The 27,677-nt window shown below is 41.5% G+C and overlaps 1 protein-coding gene across 5 annotated transcripts in view; it reads left to right on the top strand.

The window, feature by feature from the left end:
* Positions 1-27,677, top strand: part of diaph2 (diaphanous-related formin 2) — a 940,841-nt gene that overhangs the window by 309,306 nt on the left and 603,858 nt on the right. For all 5 annotated transcript variants that reach the window (XM_085996016.1, XM_085996000.1, XM_085995993.1 and 2 more), the window contains 5 exons: positions 2,397-2,471; positions 2,935-3,004; positions 4,873-5,009; positions 5,887-5,995; positions 26,577-26,687. In XM_085996016.1, the coding sequence (XP_085852142.1) occupies positions 2,397-2,471; positions 2,935-3,004; positions 4,873-5,009; positions 5,887-5,995; positions 26,577-26,687 (502 nt within the window). The remainder of the gene's footprint in view (positions 1-2,396; positions 2,472-2,934; positions 3,005-4,872; positions 5,010-5,886; positions 5,996-26,576; positions 26,688-27,677) is intronic.

Below are 27,677 nucleotides of genomic sequence, written 5' to 3'. Positions count from 1 at the left end.
GACCAATCCACTGGAATTTTTTGAGGATGTAAATGGTAGAATAGATAAGGGAGAACCAGTGGATGTGGTGTATTTGGATTTTCAAAAGGCTTTCGATAAGGTCCCGCATAAGAGATTAGCGTGTAAAATTATGGCACATGGGATTGGGGGTAAGGTACTGACTTGGATAGAGAACTGGTTAGCAGACAGGAAGCAAAGAGTTGGAATAAACAGGTCTTTTTCCAAGTGGCAGGCAGTGACTAGTGGGGTACCACAGGGATCGGTGCTAGGACCCCAGCTAGTCACAATATATATTAATGATCTAGACGAGGGAACTAGATGTAATATCTCCAAGTTTGCAGACGACACAAAGCTGGGTGGATGTTTGTGCTGTGAGGAGGATGCAGAGAAACTCCAGTATGATTTGGACAGTTTGGGTGATTGGGCAGATGCATGGGAGATGCAGTATAATGTGGATAAATGCGAGGTTATCCACTTTGGTGGCAAAAATAGGAAGGCAGATTATTATCTGAACAGCAATAGATTGGGAAAAGGGGAAGTGCAACGAGACCTGGGTGTCCTTGTGCACCAGTCGCTGAAGGTAAGCATTCAGGTGCAGCAGACGGTTAAGAAGGCAAATGGTATGTTGGCCTTCATAGCGAGAAGATTCGAGTACAGGAGTAAGGATGTCTTGCTGCAGTTGTACAGGGCCTTGGTGAGACCACACCTGGAGTATTGTGTGCAGTTTTGGTCGCCTTATCTGAGGAAGGATGTTCTTGCCATGGAGGGAGTGCAGCGAAGATTCGCCAGACTGATACCTGGCATGGCAGGAATGACGTATGAAGAGAGATTGGGTCGATTGGACTTGTATTCGCTAGAGTTTAGAAGAATGAGAGGGGATCTCATTGAAACTTATAAAATTCTAACAGGACTAGACAGACTAAATGCAGGAAGGATGTTCCCGATGGCGGGGAGTCCAGAACCAGGGGTCACATTCTAAGGATAAGGGATAAGCCATTTAGGACTGAGTTGAGGAGGAATTTCTTCACCCAGAGAGAGGTGAACCTGTGGAATTCTCTACCACAGAAGGAGTTAGATATATTTCTTAAGGCTAAAGGGATCAAGGGATATGGGGAGAAAGCAGGGACAGGGTACTGAATTTGAATGATCAGCCATGATCTCATTAAATGGCAGAACAGGCTCGAGGGGCCGAATGGCCTACTCCTGCTCCTATCTTCTATGTTTCTATGACTGTTAACATTTTGGTTGTTTGACTTCAAAGGAAATGGCTTTACATTAGAGGTTTCGCAAAATAAAGATCCCAGATGTGGCTGGTGGGTTTTAGTTTTGGGGACGACTCCATGGGTGCTTAGCCCCACTCATTTGATGTACAACGTTTCATCCCAAAAGCTACATTTGGAGACTTAAAGATGTGTGCCAAGGTATAACTGAAAGCTTTTAGCTGTAGAATTAAACAAAACTCTAAAAAGGCAGCTTTGTGATAAATTATTGTGGAGTGATTCCAATTATCTAAATGTTGTGCTCTTCAGTATTTTTCCTGTCTTTTTTTTGCTTCTAATGAGTCATTTTTTGAAATTGTGAATAAGTCTAAACAATTGTATAGCCTCTGTAAAGTGGTCTAATGGCATAGTTTTGCTGTCAGAGTTGACTGGAAACTTGGGCATCCTGCATATTCTCCCAAAAGCATTTACTTCAATCAGGTTAATTAAAACTTGAGCTGGACTAAGTGTGGCAGAAGGTAAAGAATGGAAGTCTCAATTCCTAGGGAACACAGTTTCTGCCAAGCTTTCCACATGAGGAAAAAGTCTTAAGTTGTAAAATTGATCATTTGCAGGGATCAGGAAAATCAACAGTTGGTTTGGATTCAACTAATTCTTCGCTAATTTGATAGTAAGAAAACTACTAATGAGAAATGATTTAATGGAAACTACCGATTTGAAAGACCAGAAAAAAGAAGCTCTGAATAAAAGAAAGAAGAAAATGAAACAATCAAATTGCTCAGAAGATAATTTCCAAGTCTGTTCATCTGCCATTTTTTCCTCAGTATCTGAAATCTGTAATTTCCAAAATAAGGTGAAACAAAAATAGCGACACATTTCTTCATAAAATTCATCAATAGAATTATTTTTGTGTCTTTAAATATAGTCATTAACATTTTTAACTCCAGGCTCAGTCTCTCTCAAAATCTTGGCATCAGATTGGATATTTTTTTCTGAAGAACAGTTGAAGGGAGTGACCAACCCTAACCTATGAAGTCTGAGCATGTGCAGTTTGCAGAATTTTCCAGCATATGTATTTATGGATCATTGATTATATTTTGTAACAATGTTCCATTTCCTTCCCCTTTTGTGTATTTTTAAGCAACATAAATATAATGAATACATTCTTTTTTTCAGCTGGGTTAATAACTTTGGTCATGAAGGACTTGGTCTCATGCTTGATGCTTTGGAGAAGCTGTTGGACAAAAAACAGTAAGTCGTAACCAACTGTTTCAGTTTGAGGACACGATGAGGTGGAAAAGAGTTGGCAAAAAAAAACATGCACCAAGACACTTAAATACTTTTGGGTATTCAGATTTTATGTACGTTGTGCTCTGGGTGGCTTGTCATTCAGTGCAATTCTCCTCATACAGCCATAATAAACATTTTTGTACTCCTTTCCAAAATAGTTATTCCCTTTATCCCTGCCCTTTAATCCCGCTGGATATGAATACTGCCCTTAGTCTTGACTCCATGTGCTCAATAACCCGGGAGATCAACTGGTATTATTTAAGTTAGCATGATGGTTCAAAGTGAATATTTTGTCTAACCATCCCAAGTTTTAAAACAAATTATTGCAGTTCATCAAAACATGTATTTCATTCAAGTTTTAACAAAGCAAGTACAACTGTTGTTTGAAGAAGATATAATCTATTCTCGTGTTTGTTTTACCCAGACAAGAAATGATTGATAAAAGAAATCAGCATAAGCTTATCCAATGTCTGAAAGCATTTATGAACAACAAGGTAAGACCTTTATGTTTCAAGACACATTGCATCAAAATGGCATGTACAGGACATAATTCTATTTCAGAATTCAGAATTTTACCTGTTGAACCAGTCACTGTCATTCATTGCTCTCTAATAAAAACTGTTATATATCCAATATAAAAATTCACTTCCCCATTGCATAAGAGGTTACAAGAAGCCTGCTAGAGAAGCCAAGTACTGGTTTAAATCTAATGCTGATCAAAGTTTGGTTGTTACTTCAGCCTGATATTATGAATGATGGAACACATCACAGGTTCCAATATTTGAATTTTGCAACTTAAAAAAATATATTATGAAAGTGTTTCTACTGATATTTCTACATCTGTTATGTACTGTGTAAGCCTAACATTTTTAATAATCCATGCACTTTCAAGAAAAGTTAAATGTTCTCCAGTGCCATACAGAAAAACATCCTGAAAGTGAATGTTGGCCTTGGATCATGGAAGGGTGGAAGTGGGGCACAAGCAGTGATTTGGAGTCAAAGTAGCAGAGAGTGCAGTAGGACCATACAAAAAATATTACTTAAATGCGGGCATGGGGTGGGGATTTGAAGACTGGCATCTTAAAGTTGATTCATTGGAACACTAAGCCTGTGAACTAGGATGAGAGGTTTGTGAGACTGTGTATGGAAGAGGAACAGGACATGGTTTTCTAGATTAGCTGAAGTATGTGCAGGGTGAAAGCTGGGAGAATCCTTAGGCTCAGTTTAGGACTTTAGCAATGATGGAAAGAGGTAGGTTCCAGAGATGATGAATGCAGTGTTGCTGATGTATTGGATGTGAGCAAGATATCACTGCATTTAGCCTGAGCGTGTTGATGGGCTTTGAGCCACAGGCCATCCAAGTAATTGCTTGGTGAAGTTAAAATGGATTTCTTCAGCTTTGCTGACTTCGAGCAGAATGACATTTTAAATTATCCTACTTGATGTAGGACATGCAGTTAGAAATTATAGCTATGCTCATGGAGTCAGTGTGGCAGCAGAGGGACATATTTGGATTTCATCAGTGTGCTTGTGGAAGCTGGTCCATGAAGTTGATTTGCCAAGGGGTATCAAGGATGGAGCTCTGGGGCAAACTGGAGGTGACTGTGGGGCATGGGAGGAGAAACCTCTTGAGGACTATGTTGAGACAGATATAAGTAGAACCATGAGACTGCTGTGCCATAGAGAGAGACTGTACAGATGAGATGGTATCGGAGAATAGATTGATCAACAGTGTTTAAAGCAGTCAAGAATTAGAGAAGGATGGACAGTGACGGTGAGCTATGATCACAGTTGCACAGGAGGTTGGTGGCTTAGATAAGGGCAGTCTGAGTGCTGTGGGCAGCCAGGCGAAGGACTAGAAGAGAGAGATGCAACTGTGTAGCTGGCGGTAACAACAATGAGGAGGCAATTTATAATGGAGAAGAGGAAGTGGAGCGAACCTTGTTGTATATAATAAAACTGGAGTAATAAAATTTGGCCACGGAGAGGGAATGGTATTTTTTACTAATCAAGTCAGATCTGGCAATAATTGAGATTGCAGGATAACTTAACTTGACAACATGTGTTTTGAGACTGTACTTGATTGAATCTGTTGGCAGATACAAAATTTACAAGGTGTTACAACATTATAATTGTACAAGTTTCAACAAATTTGTTTGGGCGGAACTGTAGGACCTAATGATAAATAGCTTTTTGAGTTCAGTGGCCCATGAAAATCTTGTGCCTGTATTGTCATCTCTGGTCACCTTGAGTTAAAGTTCCCCATGTGAATATTATGATTAGACTTTGAATGAAACACCATAATATCACTTCATCAAAATCATCTAACCTATAATCTGCTTTCTTTTTGTCTTCCATTTAGTTTGGGTTGCAAAGAATACTAGGTGATGAAAGGAGCCTGTTGTTATTGGCAAGAGCAATTGACCCAAAACAAACAAACATGATGATAGAAATTGTCAAAATTCTCTCTGCAATTTGTATTGTTGGAGAAGAAAATATGTAAGTTAGATATATTTAGATTTACTATAACCCATGCATGTACTGTTATTCTGTGATAAACAGTTCAGTGCTTTTTTAATGAAATCTCAGTTGTACTCAAGTACTTTATTTGTTGTTTATTGTGCTGCATCCTGGCAAGTGGTCGGGAGAGGAGGGGAGGGAAAGCATGGAAGACTTCACTAAATTGCTGAGCTCTCAAAAACAAAAGTTATATAAACTTGCTTTGATTCTATTGTCATTGACTTGTGTGTTATTATTAGAAATGGATTTAATATCTGAAACAAACCTCTCAATGGATATCATTTCACTTGAAATAGCTTTCAATAGATATTTTTTGTTCTATAATTAGTGATGAATTTCTGTGTTCTGTTTTTCAATTCAAGTTAACAGAATTTTGTCACGGAAAATACAAGCTTGAGTCACGGAGAGAAATAGGTGTATTTATGTAATTTGATTCTCCAGAAGGTGAAAATAATATAATTTGACAAAAATAACAATTTTCTAAATAGAATTTGTAACCTGTAATGGAGAATTTTAGAAATATGTTTGCAGATAGTTATTTTGAAATGTATTTAATAAATTCAAAATAATTTCCCAACATGCTATACATTATATTTTGCTGTCATACAGTATTGTACTGTTTTTGCCTACTGAGTGGCAGCCATAGCAGTACTTTTACTAATTTAAATGACCCATTTCATGTAAGAATGATTGTTTCAATGTGAAGCAGGTTTTCTAAATCGGCATAAACGCAGTTTGAATGTAGCAGTGTACCATATATGTATTTACTTTGAGTGTGTCTGGTGGTTAGAGAAGAATTAAAATGGAAAGTAGTTTTATGAACATGCTATTAAGACTTTTTTCTATAATTCTTTAGCCTTGATAAAATCTTGGAAGCTATAACCACAGCCGCAGAGCAGAATAACAGAGAACGATTTGCACCCATTGTAGAAGGACTAGACAATCATGAGGCGCTTCAGCTGCAGGTGAATATTTATTGCACAGTGTAGTCTGTCTTCATTGAATTAACATCAAAAAGAAGTGAACATGGTCTTATACCATCATTATGCACTTTGTCCCTGGTGATTCACTTGAAATATTATTTGTGTGTGTCAGTGCTGACAATACAGTACTACACCACCAGCCTGATTTCATAACTATCACAAGCAGGACTGTCTTGAAAAGACTGCTCTGATACCTGTTTGGCCTTTGCTAGCTAGAGTATAAATAGCAGCCTTTGTAAAGCCCTGAGCTTTTTTTCTTCTGTATTCTCGACACTGGAGTGGGGCTCAGCTGCTCAAAGTTTTGGGGAAACCACGTGGTGGGTGATACCTATAGTGGTATATTTGACATTGAAGTAAACCAACCCACGTAACACCCTGCTCCTACTTGCTATCTGTATATGTCTGCTCCAATTCAGTTTTCTCCACCAAGGATCATTGTTTTGTTATTCATAAATAGCAGGTTGTTAGGGATTTGCCAGCAAGTTTAGATAGCTTTTCCTCTGGTGCCTAAATTATACTGGTCATTGATCAATGATGCTTAATTTGGCATCCTGATTGAGTTGCTCTTTATCCATACTTGGTTTCCTGCCAAAGATAATTTCTTATTTCCATCTGGGTCAGGAAATTATTGTTTTTTCTGCCTCCTCACAAATTTGAATGCAAATCTGGGCTTCCACTGTTCAGTTAATTGTCGAGTTTTGGCCGTTTATACAGAATGTACCAAATCACTTTGTCAGACATGACAGTTAAGGGTTCTCGTATGGTTTTAAACCCCAGCAGAAGCCAGTTTCCAGAGAACCATAGAATGATTTAGCACAGAAGCAGGCACAGGCATCATGCCTGTGCCGGCCAGTTAAATACAGCCTACAATTCAGCTCGAATAGCAACGAGTCGAGCCAATGATTGTATTGCCCTCCAGAAAGGAGCAACAACCCTCGTTTGACCCTCAATGCCCCACAAACACCCCTTAACAAATACCGTAAAAAGCCCTCCAGCCGATCCCTCGGGAAGCAACTGGTCTTCCCGCTATTTCGGAGAAGAACGACGGGATCCATCCCTTCTCCACAATCTTGCGCTCCTGGAGCGTGGCAACGGTTGGAAGTTAAGATTTCCCTTGGTTGTGTGACCGTTGCTGGAGCAAGATTGTGGCACCAGTGCACGAAGCCACCATCAGGTTCTAGTCTCTGCTTTAATAAAACCATGTTGCTAGGTTTCTCCGCAGTAATCAGCAGCCTCTCCTCAAACACCACATCGCACAACAACCGTCCCCGATACACCTGCAGGAGCAAGGGATTGCAAAATAGCATCCATTCTAATTGCTACCACCTTTCTGTTAGGAAACCTAGTGACCCAGTAAACTGTCCTTGCACCCATTCCACAGCTGCTGTTTGGGGATCTTGAAAACTTACGACAGATAATGTCGAGTGCTCGGGCTCCGCATCTATAGATGATGATTCCATTTGTAGATGTATGTTGGCAGCTGAGGTCTTTTTTGTCCCCACATTCCTGGGGCTTTTGAAATTTTAGTGCACGGAATGTGGCGGGAGCTGAATGAAGAAGAAAGATCATCCATCTTATTGTGTTATCTTCAATGTTCAAATATGAACCTCTTCCACAAAGCATGCTTTGACTCAGCCATCCACTCTGGCTGTTTAGGGGCTGAAGCAATTTTTGTTGGGTTTCATGTGAGTGCATACATAGGACTCATTGGATGGTGTACAAGAATGCCACTTGGGTTCGCATTGCCAAGCACTGGTTCCTGGCAATGTTTCAAAAAACAGGTCACTCTTCAGTTTCCCACCCCATGGCTTCCCCAGGTCATTGTTCAACATGGCCAAACTTCAGTTGTGAGTGGAGCGTGTTTAATATTCAGTGACTGATAAAGAACCTACAAGGTTCATTTTTTCAATAATAAGGAATTTTGATCTTGAGTGCTTCACTGCACAATGACCTGAAATGTGGTGGGATGCTTGGGAGAAGAGACAATTAGATGACAATTAGATGAATTAGCAAGTTATATTAATGTAATGCAACTATGAACAAAACTGCTAATTTGTGATTTTTGAAAGGAAAAATGAACACCCATCATGGAATACAATCCTCAAAATGCCAATAAAAATCTGGAATCTCAGAACGGAAATGGAATTTGTCTTATTTGGCAACTGTAAAATAGTGGCCCTGCCTATGAGTATCTGATTTAAGAGTGGCATTGGCAAAAGCATGTAAACAAATCATGTCCATGTCGTATTGCCTTTGGATGGGGAATAGTGTGTTCTTAAGGAAAGAGAATGGAAAAGGTCTTACAGTAAGATTTGAAAGAATCTGTGGGTGAATTCTGAAGACTTTTCATCACCGGTTCTTCCATTTTGAAAATACCAGGCTATAAAATGTAATGGCCCGTATTTTCTGATCAGAGGCTTCCTGCGTACGGAGGCCTCCGATCCGGAAAAAATCTACGCCCTTACCTGAGGGCTCCGGAGGTGCGGACATTTCCGCTCCTGGGCCTCTCCACAACGAAATGCGCAGGGCCCACGTATCCCAGGGGCCAATGCGGTTCGCAAGTGTCCATGGGATCACGTGGGCCATGGGAAACCAATGGGAGAAAGGAATCCCCCTTCATACTTTTGACAGCTTAGACCTGTCAAAAGTATGAATGGAGATCACTCCAAAAACACATCAAAATATTAAATACATTTTTTTTAAAAAGTTTTTAAAATTACATTAAATTAAATATTTGAAACAAATGTAATTTTTGGAAAAAAAGTAAGTGTTTTACCGGGCTAAAAATAAATTTACCTTTTTAAAGTATTTTTTAAATTATAAATGAGTGGGGGGAAAAAAATTATTTTTTTCTTTTTTAAACTCTTATGCTGGTAAAAGCAGGTCTTACGCCTGCTTTTACCAGGCGTAAGATTTTTAAGGGATTTCAGTGGGCGGAGGTTCTGCAGAAAGTGGAACTCTCCACCCGCAGAGGCCCTTCTCCAGGGCAGGCGTCCGATCTGTCAAGAGGATTCTTGACAGATTAGAGGTGCTGCAGCACATGCGCTTCGCATGCCTGAAACCGGCACTTGCGAGGTCCCTATGGGTGTGTACACACCCGTAGGCATCGGAAAATACGGGCCAATATGTTTAAAGGTAAATGCTCACCATGTATAATATTATTGTCACACAACCTATTCACAAGCTTGATGAGTTTGTTTTAGTGTGGCAGGTTATTTATATGTTAATGCTGTCCAGAGTCCATTTTGTTCGAAGATATGTTAATGAAAGACTTTATAGTAGTATTGAAGACTTGCATCCATCTTTTCTTTGAACAAACTTCATTTACCTGTTCAGATGAATTGCTCATCAGAATTCTCTTCTGGCAAAAAACTGCAGTTTTGGTATATATCTGCTTTTTCATGTGTCTTGAGTTTTAAAGTATTTTAGGAGCTTGAGTCATGATACTGTTGAGAGAGAATGCAAAACAAGTGTATAACTAGAAAGGAGCATTTCACCACCTTTCAAGTCGTTTGATTCCACAGCCTAGGTTCAGTTTTCTCTGTCATGATATCTAGCTAACCACATTGAGTTAGGGATGAATCAGAAGTAACATCTCAAAATATAAAACTCTGAAATTTCTTCCGGGCCATCTAAGATCCATTGATCACAACTCCAGGATACTAATCTAATCTTACAACCCGCACTTACCAACTCTGACCAATTCCAAAGCTGATTCATCCATCATCTTAGCAGCATAGGAACCATCATGTTCTGTGAAATTTTTTAATGTTTGTCTATTATTATTCTAATTTTCAAACTGGATATTTATTTCGTTTTTATTTTAAGACATTAGTGCATAACTTGGGATTTTATTCTATATTTTAGGCTCGTTAATTTGGCACTCCTGTATCTTCTAGTTTTGTGATCCTAGTCCAAGTTCAATAATTTTCTTATCCCTCATACTCTCTCTTCCTTTCTGCAGTGACAAGAAGTACAGTCGTGCGTGCCGCTCTATCACTTAGAGCTTTAAGTCCTGAAATCATTCTGATCACTCTTTGACCCACAGAGCATCAGTGTTTTTTGGAAGTATGATGCCAATTTGCACATGATATTTTGAATGTGGCTACTCAAAATTTTGAAAATTGAATACCTTGTTTTAACTTATAATTAAATGCCTTTGAGAGATTTCAGCACTTGATGACCTTGGCTAATGAGCTTCAGATGGCAAGACATTTCCAATGAATGGTCAATAATCACGCCCAAACCCTTTTCCTCATGATGATGAATATCCATTTGTTGTATATGCATGTTTCATGTTCCAAAGTGAGTTACTTAACATTTATCCAAATTAAAGTCCATCTGCTGTTCCTTACCCTGTATATTTAAATGATCTGGATCCCTTTGAGTGCTATCAAATCTCCCTTATACAGTACTAGTCAGCTAGCCATATTGCTTTGCATCATGAATAGATTTTGTAGTATTACGGAAAGCACCCACCCCTGCCATTTATGAAGTGTTAACAGCAGGGGACCCATAATGGACCTCTGCAGAACTGTCACTTTTGTTCCCAGACACACTTTTTCCCATTTAGAAACATAGAAGCTAGGAGCAGGAGTAGGCCATTTGGCCCCTCGAGCCTGTTCCGCCATTCAATGAGATCATGGCTGATCATCCAAATTCAGTACCCTGTCCCTGCTTTCTCCCCATATCCCTTGATCCCTTTAGCCTTAAGAAATATATCTAACTCCTTCTTGAATATATTTAATGAATTGGCCTCAACTGCCTTGTGTGATGGAGAATTCTACAGGTTCACCACTCTCTGGGTGAAGAAATTCCTCCTCATCTCAGTCCTAAATGGCTGATCCCTTATCCTTAGACTGTGACCCCTGGTTCTGGACTCCCCTGCCATCGGGAACATCCTTCCTGCATCTAGTCTGCCCAGTCCTGCCAGAATTTTATAAGTTTCAATGAGATCCCCTCTCATTCTTCTAAACTCTAGCAAATATAAGCCTAAACAACCCAATCTCTCCTCATGTCATTCCTGCCATCTCCGGTATCAGTCTGGTGAATCTTCGCTGCACTCCCTCCATGGCAAGAACATTCTTCCTCAGATAAGGTGACCAAAACTGCACACAATACTCCAGGTGTGGTCTCACCAAGGCCCTGTACAACTGCAGCAAGATGTCCTTGCTCCTGTACTCGAATCCTCTCACTATGAAGGCCAACATACCATTTGCCTTCTTAACCGCCTGCTGCACCTGCATGCTTATCTTCAGTGACTCTAGCACAAGGACACCCAGGTCTTGTTGCACTTCCCCTTTTCCCAATCTATTGCCGTTCAGATAATCTGTCTTCCTGTTTTTGCCACCGAAGTGGATAACCTCGCATTTGTCCACATTATACTGCATTTGCCATGCATCTGCCCAGTGCATCAGTGCCTGCCTTCTATTGCCAAGCCAGTTTCAATGAGCTAGCTGAATTGTCATTAAGCTCCATGAGTTTTAAACTTCTTTGAAAAGATCATAAACAGAACATTATGAAATGCCATCTGAAAACCCAAGTAATTTGGACCCATGAGATGATTTTTGTCAACTGATTTAGTTTGTCATCTCAAAAAACTCAGATTTATGAGGCAAAATATTTTGCTTCTGACTCCATGCTGCTTACTCTTTATGGTGTTTTTCCCACTGGACTATAATTGAGGTACATTTCTCATTCTTTTTGAATGTTGAGATAAAATTTGCTTTGCTCAAATTCAATCAATCCATTTAAGAAGGTTTTCTAATACTGAATAAACTAAACCCATGCCTGCTTTTTTTCTCAGGATTCTAGTATGTTTCCCAATCTAGTTCAGGTGCTTAATAGGAATTTTATTTAATTAAGTTTGTTTGTGATACCTGCTTAATTGTCCTATATGTACTATAGATTTTTGAGTCAGTTTGACTGGATCAGGATCTGGATTTGGACCACAGCCACCTGTTGTGAATATTTATGTAAAAAATTAATTGCAAAATTCAGCCATTTCATGAGCCTCCATAATATTTCTACTCAACCCACCTCTTGAAGGAACTTTCTTATCTTGAACATTCCACTTACCTCTGATGTAGCTAAACTGTTTTCCTTGGATCACTCTCTTGCTGTTGTCAGCCATCTAGCTTTCTATTCTGAGCCATTTAGATGGGCAGATTGATAGTTCAGGTGCTTGATGTGATGAAATATTTCCATTCATCACTGCCTGTGACTGAGATCGGTTTCAGTGTCATTTCCCTTCCCCCAGACCTCATTGTATTGTGTACTGGAATGTGCTGTATTGTATACTGGAATGTGCTGTGTGTAGGGCTCCGCCCATACCTGGCCCCGTTTGTAAGCTAGCTTCAGTCTAGCCCCAATCTCCAGAAGGACGACATCTCTCTCGCTTACGTGTTTCGTTCTAAGTTAATAAAAGCCTTGTTTTGTTCTGCTACCTTCGAGTCTCGGAATTATTGAGGCACATCAATTTTATTAACTTATTTTTTCAACACTATGGATCAACTCCTGAAACCCGAACGTTTGGATTTGGATCAACATGCTCCAGACGCATCAGCATGCTTCGGACACTGGTTTGAGTGTATGGAATTCTTCCTGGACAATTCCGCAGCCATCAAAGACGCTACGGACGCTGCAAGGATGAGACTCGGAATTCTGCGGAATTGGGTAAGCCACCGGGTTTACCCCCTCATCCAAGACGCCGAGACGTACCTGGCCGCCTGCGACATCTTAAAGGCGCATTACCAGCAGTCTACGAATGAGGTGTATGCTAGGCACCTGCTCGCCACCCGCGCACAGCGACCTGGGGAATCGGTGGAGGAGTTCCTAAGCACCCTGAAAATGCTTGGCAAAGACTGCAAGTGCCGAGATGTAAAAGCCGCGGTGTACACTGACGAGCTTGTTCGCGATGCCTTCATCACAGGCCTCAGCTCCACTTGCATCCGGCAAAGACTGCTGGAAAAAACGGGGTTGGACCTGAAATAGGCTGCGGACACCACGCGATCCCTGGATGTGGCCCAGAGAAACTCGGACGCCTACTCTTCAGCCCGCGCCGTCCACGCCGCCACGTGTGCACCGAGGGCGCCGCCATCTTGGAAGGCATCTTCCCCGCCCGACAGCCCGACACTGGCTGGGCCCCGCTCTCCCCCCAGAAGCCCTACGACAGCCGCGACGCGTCAGGGACCCAACTACTACTTCTGCGGGCAGCCAAAGCACACCAGAAACCTGTGCCCGGCGAAAGGCACCACCTGCTTTAAGTGCGGTAAGAAGGGGCACTTCGGGAAGTTGTGCAGAGGGAACCCCGCCGGAAAACCCGCCACCGCCGCGTGTGCGCCGTGGGAGCGGCCATCTTGGACGCCATCTTGCCCGACCTCGTGGGGTCCGCCATCTTGTGAGCAGATAGCGTGGACGCCATCTTGTATCGATCAGGGCCCTACAGTGGCATCGGTCACAGTGGACCAGACCAGGCCGCACCCGCTATCCAGATCAATGGTGGACATCGAGGTAAACGGGTGCCGGGTTAAATGCTTAATTGACAGTGGAAGCACGGAGAGCTTTATCCACCCAGAACTGGCACAACAACTCTCCCTAAAGGTGGTCCCTACTCAGGGTACCATCTCTATGGCTGACAAAACCCAGACATCGACCATTCTGGGTTACTGCACAGTACAATTGTGCATTAACGGAACTGTATATGATAATTTTAAAGTATTAATCATGAAGAACCTATGTGCGAGCGTGATCTTGGGCCTGGATTTCCAGTGCAACCACCAAAGCATCACGCTCAAGTACGGTGGGTCCCAGCCGCCCCTCACAGTGTGCGGTCTGGCTACCCTGAAGGTAAAGCCGCCTTCGCTATTTGCGAACCTTACCCCTAAATGCCGGCCAATAGCGACCAAAAGCAGGAGGTACAGCTGGGAGGACAGGCGGTTTATCGCGACCGAGGTAGACAGGCTCCTGAAAGAGCGCATTATTGAACGCAGCAACAGCCCGTGGCGCGCCCAAGTGGTAGTGGTAAGGGGTAGCGAGAAGAAACGGATGGTGATCGACTATAGTCAAACGATCAACAGGTACACCCTACTAGACGCCTACCCGCTACCCCGCATATCAGAAATGGTGAACCAAATCGCCCAATACCGGGTGTTCTCCACCATCGACCTCAAGTCAGCGTACCACCAGCTCCCTATCAGACCAGAGGACCGCCCGTACACCGCCTTCGAGGCGAACGGACGCCTCTACCAATTCCTCAGAGTCCCCTTTGGGGTGACGAATGGGGTCTCGGTCTTCCAGAGGGAGATGGACCGCATGGTCGATGACCACCACTTGCAGGCAACCTTCCCCTACCTCGACAACGTCACCATCTGCGGTCACAACCAGCAGGATCACGACTCGAACCTCGAGAGGTTCCTGAAAACCGCACAAAAACTCAACCTCACCTACAACGAGGACAAGTGCGTTTACAACACCACGCGCCTCTGCATACTAGGCAGCGTGGTGGAGAATGGGGAAATCGGACCAGACCCCGACCGATTGCGCCCCCTACGGGAGCTGTCCCTGCCCAACACTCCCAAAGCCCTGAAAAGATGCCTGGGGTTATTTTCTTATTATTCCCAATGGGTCCCCAACTACTCCGACAAAGCCCGCCCCCTCTTGAAAGCATCCTCTTTCCCGCTCTCTGCTGAGGCCCACGCCGCCTTCAAAAGCATTAAGCAGGATATTGAGCGGGCCACGCTACAGGCAGTGGACGAGAACACTCCATTTCAAGTGGAAAGTGATGCGTCTGACTTCGCCTTGGCAGCCACCCTCGACCAGGCGGGGCGGCCCGTAGCTTTCTTCTCGAGGACCCTCCAAGGGCCCGAGATCAGACACTCCTCCGTGGAAAAGGAGGCCCAAGCCATCGTGGAGGCAGTGCGCCACTGGCGCCACTACCTAGCCGGCAAACGCTTCACCCTACTTACCGACCAGCGGTCGGTAGCGTTTATGTTCAACAATAAACAGAGGGGGAAGATTAAAAATGATAAGATTCTTAGGCGGCGGATCGAGCTCTCCACCTTCGAGTACGACATCATTTACCGGCCAGGGGCCCTTAACGAATCCCCTGACGCCCTCTCACGAGGGATGTGTGCCAGCGCCACCGGGGATCGGCTACAGACCCTCCACAACGACCTCTGCCACCCAGGGGTCACGCAGCTGTTCCACTTCATAAAGTCCCGTAACTTACCCTACTCGATTGAGGAAGTTCGGTCCCTGACCAGGAACTGCCGCACTTGCGCTGAGTGCAAGCCTCGGTTCTACCGCCCAGATAGAGCCCACTTAATCAAAGCTACACGGCCCTTTGAGCGGCTCAGCTTAGATTTCAAGGGCCCCCTCCCGTCCGTTGACCGCAATGTTTACTTCCTGAACATTGTGGACGAATACTCCCGGTTCCCATTCGCCTTCCCCTGCCCAGACATGACCAGCGCCACGGTCATTAAATGCCTCAACAGCCTGTTCGGTATGCCGAGCTACATCCATACGGATAGGGGGGCGTCCTTCATGAGTGAAGAGCTACGCCAGTACATGCTGCCCAGGGGGATCGCCACGAGCCGTACCACCAGCTACAACCCCCGGGGTAACGGCCAAGTGGAGCGAGAGAACGGGACAGTATGGAAAGCAGTCACTCTAGCTCTAAGGACCAAGGGCCTCCCTATCTCCCGCTGGCAGGAAGTCCTCTCGGATGTGCTCCATTCGATACGGTCGCTATTGTGTACGGCCACTAATACCACGCCTCATGAACGAATGTTTGTCTTTCCCCGGAAATCCACCTCGGGCGTATCCATGCCGTCATGGCTCTCCACCCCAGGTCCGGTACTCGTGCGAAGGCATGTGAGGGGCCACAAGACGGACCCTCTCGTGGAGCCAGTACACCTACTCCACGCCAACCCCCAATACGCATATGTCCGGCACGCCGACGGAAGGGAGGACACCGTGTCCATAAAAGACGTCGCCCCAGCCGGCATCGACAACAACCACGGCAATAGCGGCAACGACGATCACAGCAACTCTTACCCACCCACTACTCTTTCATCACCCCCGGAAGAACACCGACCAACGGCACCCCCACCAACTACCCCTTCAACAACCCTGGCGGCACCCCCGGCAGAGACCCAGGAGGCTACCGGGGACACCCAGCCGACACCCGCGGCACCGCCACAGCCACGTCGGTCGCAGAGGACTATCAAACCCCCGAACAGACTAAATCTATAGAAGGGGTGAATGTGATGAAATATTTCCATTCATCACTGCCTGTGACTGAGATCGGTTTCAGTGTCATTTCCCTTCCCCCCCAGACCTCATTGTATTGTGTACTGGAATGTGCTGTGTGTAGGGCTCCGCCCATACCTGGCCCCGTTTGTAAGCTAGCTTCAGTCTAGCCCCAATCTCCAGAAGGACGACATCTCTCTCGCTTACGTGTTTCGTTCTAAGTTAATAAAAGCCTTGTTTTGTTCTGCTACCTTCGAGTCTCGGAATTATTGAGGCACATCACTTGACAGTTGTTTTTGGTTAATTGATGTAGAAGGCTGGAAGCTGCCTGAACAAGAGGATGAAAAAGAGCTCTTGTGTTTGAACCTAACTGACATTTCAGAGCTCAACAAAAATAATTAATACAATTTAAATTGTCTGCTTATTGCATCATTTTTTTCAAAAACGAATGATTGCATAATACTTTTCTTTTAGAATTTGCAATTAACTTATTTATAGCAGGATTTCCCCCAGTGACCCCTTGTAGCCAACTAATGTGCATCAGCATCTTTGACATTTTTTTACCTGTATACATTTTCATAAATCAATTAAGATGCACAGCTGTTCAATTAAACTTTGTTCTAAACCAGCTGGAGATTTCTGCAGGCATTTTCCAGTGCTTGGGAAGAGTGCAACTTACCACACCTGGCACTGATCCTGGTGGTGAGTAACATCTCATCCATTATACATACATGAAACAAATGCCCCAGAGTGTACAGTGAAACTCAAAGCTTAACTTATGAGTGTGGAAGTTTAAATAATTTTCAGTTGCTTCAGGCATGATTAAGTTGTGCTACATGGCTCTTCCTTATGAGTCCAATTAGCTGCAGTTGTCCTTGGGAAAAGTATTTTTAGCATATCTCATTGGATACAGTGACAATAATGTTTACATGTTATCTAAGTATCACATGTAACACACACGCGCACTCAATCTCTCACTCGCTCGCTCTCATATACAATTGATTTTCTTCCTTTCTCTTTATAGGATGTTTCAACTCAATGAATTTGGTCCATGGAAGCAGAATAAAGTGGAAATAAATGTTCCATGTATTCTTAAGATATACTAGTTTATCTCCCGTGACGTTGCATATGGGGAGTCGAGACCAAGTGGAGAAGGTTTAAAAGGCAGGGTGCGCAACCAGAATTCAGTCCCCATTTTAAAGTCATATTCTGTCTTTGTTTTTATATAATACTTTGAAGTTTATATTATTATTCATAGTGACATAGCAAAACCTGTGACAATTTGGGAAGCAGTGAAGCAGTCATTTGGAGCATAGGAGTTTCTCTGTAGTGCATGCTGAAGAGCTGGGAGATGCAAAAATTAGACACCATCACCGCCGCTGGCGAGAGGGTATAATACATTGAGAAGTCTACATAAGAATTTAGAAAGCAAGGGTGCATAGGCATAAGATTTGGAATATATTATAGATGTTTTATATACACCAGATTCATGCAGCCAACCTCTAGTTTTTTGAATGCAGAGCCAAATGAGCACAGAAAGTGTGCAATAACTGATGAGTTGCAGGCAGTTGATTGGTTGGTCAGTATCGCAACAAAAGCTAACCTGTACAAAAATGATCCTTTTACAACCATTTTGCAACATTTTTGAGTAATCTCAGGGTTTTATTGTCCTACAATTTTACTGTTGGAGTAAGACTTTTAGTTCAGAAATGTGACATATTACTGTAAGATTTTGCTGTTGGCTCCAGTTTTGCAGTCCCATAATATTGGATATTAATTTATTTTTAGCCCAATTTTCATTACTAACTCTGCACTTCATAGTTTTTGCTCTAACTACTTTGTTTACAAGATCATGCTATGATACAGCTTGCCGCTTTAAATTCCCATTTGTTAACACAAAAAAAAATCACTGTGGAACATCAGCATGTTTATTTCAAATGGCAGTAAATTTCAGCTAACACACCCCCTACAGAGAAGAAATAATGTGCAGAATAATCTTAATATGGAACAATAAACACTTTGCTTTTTATAACTTCTTAACAATATATACAGTCGAAGCTTATTAACTCATGGGTGCCAAAGTGGTGGTGGTCAGATTTCAACTCTTTCATTGACTATAATGAACATTTATGGGGAGTTTGCTCTGAAGTTGGTTTGTAATAGAGGTTACTGTATTGCTTCAATATTTGAGAGTAGGGCACAACAGGGAACAAAGTGACCCAGTTAGAGTTCTTGAGAGAATTTTTTATCCTTTCCATTGGTAGTGAAAATAATTATATTGAACTGATGTGGTATTGGATTTATTTACTAACAGATTCTTACAATGTGAACTATTGGTAGAATATATTTATCTAATAAAGGATTAATATGCAGTTTTTGTGTGGCACTGAGTCATACAAATCAGGAAGGTCCCAGTTTTGATTGGTTTATACTGAGTTAGCTGATCTCGCCTGTCAAGAGTGTAGGGGGCTAAAAGGAAGAGAGTAGCAAGAGTAGTGTTGGTCCCTTAGAGGCTGAGACAAGAGAAATTATAATGGGGAATAAGGAAATGGCAGGGACTTGAAACAAATATTTTGTATCTATCTTCACAATCGAAGATGCAAAAAGCATACCAAAAATAGTGGAGAACCAAGGGGCTAATAAGAGTGAGGAACTTAAAGTAATTAAGATCAGTAGAGAAAAAGTACTTGAGAAACTAATGGGACTAAAAGCAGACACATCCCCTGGACCTGATGGCCTACATCCTTGACTTCTTAAAAAAAAGGTGGCTGCAGAAATAGTGGATGCGTTGTTTGTGATCCTCAAATTCCCTGGATTCCAGAACGGTCCCAGCGGTTTGGAAGGTAGCAAATGTAACCCTGCTTTTCAAGAAAGAAGGGAGAGAGAAAACGGGGAACTATAGGCCAGTTAGCCTGACATCAGTCGTCAGGAAAATGCTAGAATTCATTATTAAGGAAGTGCTAACCGGGTAGGCAGAGTCAACATGGTTTTATGAAAGGGAAATCGAGTTTGACAAATTTATTAGAGATTTTTTGAGGATGTAACTAGCAGGGTAGATAAAGGGAAACCAGTGGATGTAGTAAATTTGGATTTCCAAAAGACATTCGATAAGTTGCCTCATAAAATGTTGTTACGCAAGATAAGGGGTAATGTATTAGCATGCATAGAGGATTGGTTAATGGACAGAAAACAAAGAGTAGGAATGAACGGGTCATTTTCCGGTTGGCAGGCTGTAACTAGTGGGGTGCCGCAAGGATCAGTGCTTGGGCCTCAGCTATTTGCAATCTATATTAATGACTTGGATGAAGGGACCGAGTGTAATGTATCCAAGTTGACGACACAAAGCTAGGTGGGAAAGTAGGTTGTGAGTGTAACATTTGCATGTTGAATTGTCATTGGCCCGCAGGCATCGGTAAGGAATACCTATTATATTCACATGCTGAGTTGTCATTGGCCTGCAGGCATCTGTAAGGATTGCTATGTTTAGAAGACCCAGGGGTCCTGACTCCATCTTGGCCACACGGGGCTATACTGTTGAGAGTAAGCACAGACCTGATGCTTCATTAAAGAGTTTAAACTGTATATTCCGTTGTCCTGCAATTTATTATTTTTGTACAAAGTGTACAAAACAAGACAGTGAGGAGGACACAAAGAGCCTGCAAAGGGATATGGACAGGATAAAATGAGTGGGCAATAAGGTGACAGATGGAGTATGATGCGGGGAAATGTGAGCTCATTCAAATTGACGGGAAGTATAGAAAAACTTTTTAAAATGGTGAGAAACTATTAAATGTTGTTCAGAGAAATGTAGGTGTCCTCGTACAGGAAACAGAGTTAGCATGCAGGTATAGCAAGCAATTAGAAAGGCAGATGTGTTGGCCCTTATTGCAAGGGGGTTGGAGTACAAGAGTAAGGAAGTCTTGTTACAGTTATACAGGGCTTTGGTGAGACCACACCTGGAGTACTGTGCACAGTTTTGGTCTCCTTACCTCAGGAAGGACATACTTGCCTTCGAGGCGGTGCAACAAAGGTTCACTAGCTTGATTCCTGGTATGAGGGTTGTCCTATGAGGAGAGAGAGAGTAGATTGGGCCTGTACTTTTGAGTTTAGAAGAATGAAAGGTGATCTTATTGAAACATATAAGATTCTGAGGGGGATTGACAGGGTAGATGCTGGGAGATTGTTTCCCTTGGCTGGAGAGTCTAGAACTGGGGCATAGTCTCAGGCTAAGGGGTCAGCCATTTAAGACTGAGATGAGGAGGAATTTCTTGAATTCTCTACCCCAAAGGGTTGTAGATGCTGAGTCATTGAGTATATTCAAGGCTGAGATAGATAGATAGATTTTTGGACTCCAGGGGAAAACGAGGGATATGGAGATCGGGCGGGAAAGTGGAGTTGAGGTCGAAGATCAGCCATGATATTGAATGGCGGAGCAGACTCGAGGGGCCGTGTGGCCTACTCCTGCTCCTAATTCTTATGTTCTTGTGTATCTGCTTCTAGGCAAGGGAGAGAGAGAAAAGAAATGAGGCTTCCATTGCAGTCATTGTCCAGTAAATGCCGATGGCAAGTGCATATGTGTACATCAGTTGAGGACAGGTTGTAGCTCAGATATTAAGCTCCCATCCCCATGATGCAATAGATTGCTGAAACTCATCATCTGGGCTTGCATGAAATAACATTTCGTCTAGGTTACCAGTGACTGTCAATGCATGTTGAACCAAACTGCAGCATGTTGCATTTCCTTCAAATGACTTGAGAAAATTGAAAAACAGATTCATTTTTTTCTTGTACATTAGAACATGTTGCAGTTAAATTTAAACTATTGTATGCGTTTTCACTTTTTTTGTTAAAAGTATTACGTGTGAAATATTGAATGAGAAAATTCACTGACTTAATAAAATAAAATGCACCATATACCAGTCCCTCTCCAGAAAATGTCATGTTAAGATGCTTCCATAGAAGCCTAAATACCATGAACAAAGCAGTAGCATCAATGAAAAGGTCAGAACCATTTTTACTTTAAATTGTGCTGAACTGATGACTGCAAAGATTTATTTCACTCAGAATTGCATCTTTTTTGCCAACTTTTTATATCGCTGGAATAAAATTTCAGTGATACCTAATGATACTTTGGGCCCACATTGATCTTCCACATGCAGATGCAAATATAACTGATTTTTTTACATTATGTATTGTTACTAACCACCACAAGACCATTATCCAAACATGAAGTACCACAAAACAATTTTGTGATGAACAATTTTTGAAATATAGTTGGCATTCTGAGCTTTTCACATGAATAAACACATCCTGCAGTCTCTCGCTTCTCGTCACATCACTCCTGACTTGTTTGTGCTAATGTTAGAACAATTCCAACCTACTCCCAAGCAATCTATTTAAAGGCTTTCTGACACTTAGTGCACTCTTGTTAATCTGTGGACAAAAGCATCCAAAAACACTGGAAAAATAACTGGACGTGCCCCTTCGAGCTGGTTTATAGCTGTTGGTCGCAACTCTCCCTTAACAGTTTCTACATATACTGGCATAGCCATGATTTTTAAAATGGTGTGCTATGAGCTAAGCAAGATTCTTGACCTAGTGCTATAAATCATTGTGCAAAGAAACTTCTGAGAAGTTTGAAAATATGATCTCACACTGTTCTTGTGGAATGTTTCAAGATAGTGATCCTTTGAATACTAATGTTCTAGAAATATAAATAAATAGTTGGGCAGAATTAATAGAAAACACTAATCATAAAGAACCTGATGGATATGTTTTGAAGTTATGTTAGAAAATGTTAGTGTACTAGATAAGATGATCAGTAAGTGATATCTGTGCTGTCTGTCACTAAAGTGTTGTAATCTATTATTGATTGCTCCTGAGTTCAAATAATCCCACATATTAAAGATATGAGACAAAAACTTACCATTAGTGATCACAATTGAACACCTAAGCTGCTAGTATGTCATTCCTCTACTATTTTAATTAACTCATTTAAAAGTTGTTACCAACAGCTATAAAATAAGAGATAATGTCTGCATTGAAGTAGTGGACAGAAGAATGCTATATAAATGTATCAAGTTCATCCACTTATATCACCAGCTGTAATTTCTAGGCTCTTGTGTCTATAGATTTGAAAAAGACAGGTGCAAAAACATGTTAAAAATATGGTAATTTCAAATACTTAAATTTATGTCTCGCCACATAGCTTATGGAGAGGAAAAAAAAGCCTTTTTCCCATTTTTTGAGTTGTTTCAGGACTTTACTGTGGTTCAAATGCAAATAACTCCATGTAGCCAAAGTATCGTGATAAAATTAGAGTAAGTTTTAATATATACCTGATGGCCTAAAGTATTTTGATTAGGATATTGATTTATTTCTGTAGTTCTCATGGCAAAATTTGCATTTAAGAAAGCCCATCTGTAAACACATTGTTTTAGGTCAAGATGTGTGTGAGACAGCAAAATGCCAGTTTTTGGACCAGCATTATTTGTATTAAAGTGTAGTTACACTAAGCTATGTAAGTTTAAAAGAATAGTTAATTTTGTTTAAAAAAAATTAGATTCTAGTTGTTGCATCTTTTGTTTTTCAAATAGAAATACATCAGGGAAGGTCCTGCTTGACCAATCTTATTGAATTATTCCGGACTGAACGGAGGTGTTCCGCAATGATTGGGTGACCACTTTGCGGAACACCTCCATTCAGTCCTTAAGGGTGACCCCGAGCTTCCGGTCACCTGTCACTTTAATTCTCCGCTCCACTCCCACTCAGACCTCACCATCCTCGGCCTCTTACACTGTTCCAATTAAGCTCTGGGAACAGCAACTCATCTTTCGATTAGGCACTTTACAGCCTTCCAGACTCAACATAGAGTTCAACAATTTCAGACCATAACCTCTGCCCCTATCCTTTTTTTTCCCCATTTATTTTTACTTTTTTCTCTCCCACATGGCAGCTGTCTTTCATTCTGCCAGTGCCATTTACACTTCATCTAGAGCCATCTTTTGTTTCTTAACTTGTCCCATTGCCATCTTCTTTTGCCTTGCACTATCTCTTAATCTCAATGTCTCTTAATCTCTCCTGCCTTCCATCCTATCGCTGACCTTCCCTTTTGTTCTTTCCTCCCCTCCTCCCTTTCCCTGCCCCTGCACTTGCTTAAAAACCTGTTCCATCTCCAGCTTTTTCCAGTTCTGACGAAGGGTCATTGACCTGCAACGTTAAAATGGGTTAAAGGCAGTTACTCAGACTAGTGGTAGGTGGGGAAGTGGTGTGCCACAGGGATCGGTGCTGGGACCACTGCTGTTCACCATTTACATAAATGATTTGGACTCTGGAATCAGAAGTACAATTTCCAAATTTGTGGATGACACTAAATTGGGGGGTGTAGTTAATACTGAGGAGGATTGCGACAAAATACAAGAATGGACATCAATAAACTTGCAGAATAGGTGTGTAAATTGCAAATGAATTTCAATATAGCTAAGTGTGAGATGTTGCCTCCTGGTAGGAGGAATAAGAGCCTAAATGGGGTAGAGGAGCAAAGGGGCCTAGGGGTACACATTCACATCATTAAAAGTGATGGGTGAAAAAAGTTCTCCAAGTCCCCTCTAATCTTTCTACCAGTTACTTTAAATCTATGTCCCCTGGTTGTTGACCTCTCTGCTAAGGGAAATAGGTCCTTCCTATCCACTCTATCTAAGCTTCTCATAATTTTATGCACCATCTCCTTCAGCCCCCTTTGTTTCAAAGAAAACAACCGCAGCCCATCCAATCTTTCCTCATAGCTAAAATTCTCCAGTCCCGGCAACATCCTCGTAAATATCCTCTCTAGTGCAATCACATCTTTCTTGTAATGTGGTGACCATAACTGAACGCAGTAAAATTTCACAAGCAAGCCCTGTCCTAACTAACAATTCTGGTGGGACTTGAACCCATAACCTTTGAATGACTTTTCAACCATTAACTAGAAGTCCGATGCCCTATCTATTGCAACACCGAACTGGTTGCTGTCCGTATTACTCCATAATAACTGTGAGCACTGATAGCCTCACCATTATTCTTAACGCAAAATTCGGTACAAGATAGTCACTAATAAATCAAATAAAGAATTCAGGAGAAACTTCTTTACCTTTAGAGAGTGGTTAGAATGTGGAACTTGCTACCACATGGAGTAGCTGATGCAAATAGCATAGATGCCTTTAAGAGGAAGCTAGATAAATACATAAGGGAGAAAGGATTAGAAGGATATGTAGATAAAGTTAGATGAAGTAGGGTGGGAGGCGGCTGATGTCGACCATAAACAAGATGACTGGTTGGGCTGAATGGCCTGTTTCTGTGTTGTAAATTCTATGTAAAAAAAAATAAAATAAATGTTTTAACAGAATATATTTAACTCATTTAAATCTATATGTGCATCTTGCTGATTGGTGAGGGGTTATCATTTTTTGATTAAATTGTAGGTCAGTACACTAAGTAGTCTATCATAGTTTTAAATATATCCTACCTTGTTCAAGATGTTCCTAGTTTTAGTTTTTTCTTTTTCTATTCTGAGCTTATAGAGACTTAATGCATAAGGTCTCTCCGCTTGGTAGGAACTACTCAGTTGACGTCCGTTATGAGAATGTTTGAGAGTTGCTGCATAGAAAAAACTCGCAACTTGACATATGAAAATCTTTTCTGATAGTCAAACAATCCAATACTGGATGGATACAGGTGTGACAAGACCTGCATAAAATTGGGGGATAAAATATGAATACAGTATCTCCTATGACGTAGGAGATTTTTAAATTATTCTTTCACAATGGCCCGTAATTTCCGATGGGAGGCTTCCTGCGTGCGGATGCCTCCTATTGGAAAAAATCTACGAACTTACCTGAAGGCTCCCAAGGTCCGGACACTTCCGATGCTGGACCTCTCCACAGTCGAAATGCGCAGAGCCCAGGTATCCCAGGGGCGCAGGCAGTTCGCAAGCGTCCCTGGGATCACGTGGGTCAGGCCAGCCAATAGGAGAAGGAGAGGATTCTTGACAGATCGGAAATGCCAATTTTCAGCGCATGCGCTTCGCATGCCTGAAACCGGCATTTCCAATGTTCTATGGGTGTGTACACACCCGTAGGCATCGGAATATACAGGCCAATATCTGCATCAAGGATGGAGTTGTAAAAATAATTCTGGGCAAATCTTCACAATCATTCCCCGCCAAGCTACTGTTCTTTTAATTTAAGAAATCATTGGGGGTCATTTTAACCTAACCCGTCCGTCGGGAAACTGATGAGATCGGGTTCAACGCTGGTTTTACACCCCGCCCGATTATATTCTCCATTGAAGTCAATGGAATGTAATATTGGGCGGGGTGTAAAACAAATGTTCCATCCAAACCCATGGGCTTCCTGCCTGGCGAGTTAGGTTAAAATTACCCTCATTGATTCTTTTAGGACTCTGGTAGTGTTGCACCAAAATTAAAAAAAACTCTGGGTTGGTTATTTAGAGAAACAAGATTCAGTGAGTTGGGGATTTACTCAAATTCTTTGAATGTTATAAGCAGTTAGGGGAGGAAATAACCTTTCAGAAAGTTGGTAAGAAATGTATCTCTTAAGGACCATATAGGAGTTATAATGATCTTGTCTTTGGCTTGATTAATGTTGGTTCTGGTCTGTTATAGTATTCCCTGCCATATCTATCCATAAACGCAAGTCGCCCTTTTAATCTTTTCCTACTTGTAATTTGTAGATATGCTGGTCTATTACAATTCATATGTAAGTAATACTGTCTTAAATGAGCTTTTACTACTTCCGCTCAATTGCTGTACAACTAATTACTGCTCATTTATATCCATGCCATTAATTATTATGTGCATTCTCTTTGGACTGTGCATATCCATTAAAGTTCACTACAGTGCTATTTATAGCACCGTCCTTCACTTATCCTTTAACAGTTCAGTTTTTTCCATATTTTTAAACCTAGCTTGTGAGTTATGATAGTTGTTTGCTACTTCCAGTTCCAACCCGTGGAAGAAATGGTGTGATTTGCATTTCCATCACTCTTACTTTACCAATATTCTGCTAGAATTGGGATATTGCACAGATACACCTGTTTTTAACACTGCAGTAGATTTTTCATATGAAAATAAATGATGGCTGTATTTAAAATCTAAAATGAAATGAGGGACTGAGCAGAGAAACATGACTGATATTTCCATCTTTTATTCTTTGGAATGATAAACTCCCTTGACATCGTGAAGAGATCTTGGTATTGGTAATATTGCTTGAATTAGTTCATCAAGTTAACTTTGAGTGTTTATATTTTTCTTTAGGTCGCCTGTATGCAGTTAATTAATGCTCTGGTCACATCGCCAGATGATCTGGATTTCAGGATACACTTGAGAAATGAATTCTTGCGTTGTGGATTGAAAAAGATACTTCCTGTAAGAAGAATTAAGAGTCCATTCTTTTATAACTTTTTTAAATGCCATGGAATAATTTACCACTAATTTACCATTACGGAGTTGTAAATTTGATTTAGCAATGTGAGCGTATAACCAAACTATATGTAATCTCAGGTGCTGAAGAACTAACTGAAGATGTTTGAAATACTAACAGTGGGGTTACAAGGCTACATCATGGCTTGTGATGATTACAATAAAATTGAACTGTACTGACAAAAGTCTCATCTCACAGAAGGGCTGGGGGAAAGTTTTCTGGGGAATGGTAAATTTAGCCTTTTTTCCCAAATTTATTCATAAACCATCGCAAACACCATAACTTGGTATAAACATTTCTTTAAGTGACACTACTCAAACTTTCTGATGAGCATTCCAGAAATACCATCCATTTTGGCAGGGAAGTGGGAGAAGGAGAATACACTTATAATGACTTTTTAGTTTTTAGGTGAGACAGCATTTAACACACTTTGTGCAATTATTACAGTGCACATCGTAGTACATGAAAAGCCATTATTTGATTTTCCATTGTATATTAAGTCTTGCACATTATTAATGATTTGGATCAAATCTACCTTGCATCACAAAAGAACACAATTGTAAGAGGCTGTTGGTGAGGGCTATTAGTTGGGAAGATCGAGAAAGAATGTGGAAGCATCTGTCAAGTCCAGAATCAAGCTTCATATTAGCATGGTCCATCATTCATGTTGCTTAGAAATGTGTTCCATTTTCTATGGAATGAGTTCACTTTCTCCACAGATGGCATGGTGTCCTATCTGAAGGGAAGTAACACCTTGTAGTTGCCTATTCTTAGTGTAAGTGCTCTTGTTTGAGTGGTGATAGCATAGTCATGAATATTGGTTCTGGGGGAATTACTGCACTTGAAGCTGTAATGGAAGTGTATTGAAAGAAAACTTTTAATGCAGTGTTGTTTTGGCTTTAACTGCACAAGTTCATTCCCCTCTTGGTATTAAA

The sequence above is a fragment of the Somniosus microcephalus genome, chromosome 1 (assembly GCF_052327205.1).
Source record: "Somniosus microcephalus isolate GS21.2 chromosome 1, FLI_Smic_1.0, whole genome shotgun sequence".
NCBI classification, from domain to species: Eukaryota; Metazoa; Chordata; class Chondrichthyes; order Squaliformes; family Somniosidae; genus Somniosus; species Somniosus microcephalus.
This window is presented reverse-complemented; position numbering and strand designations above follow the sequence as displayed.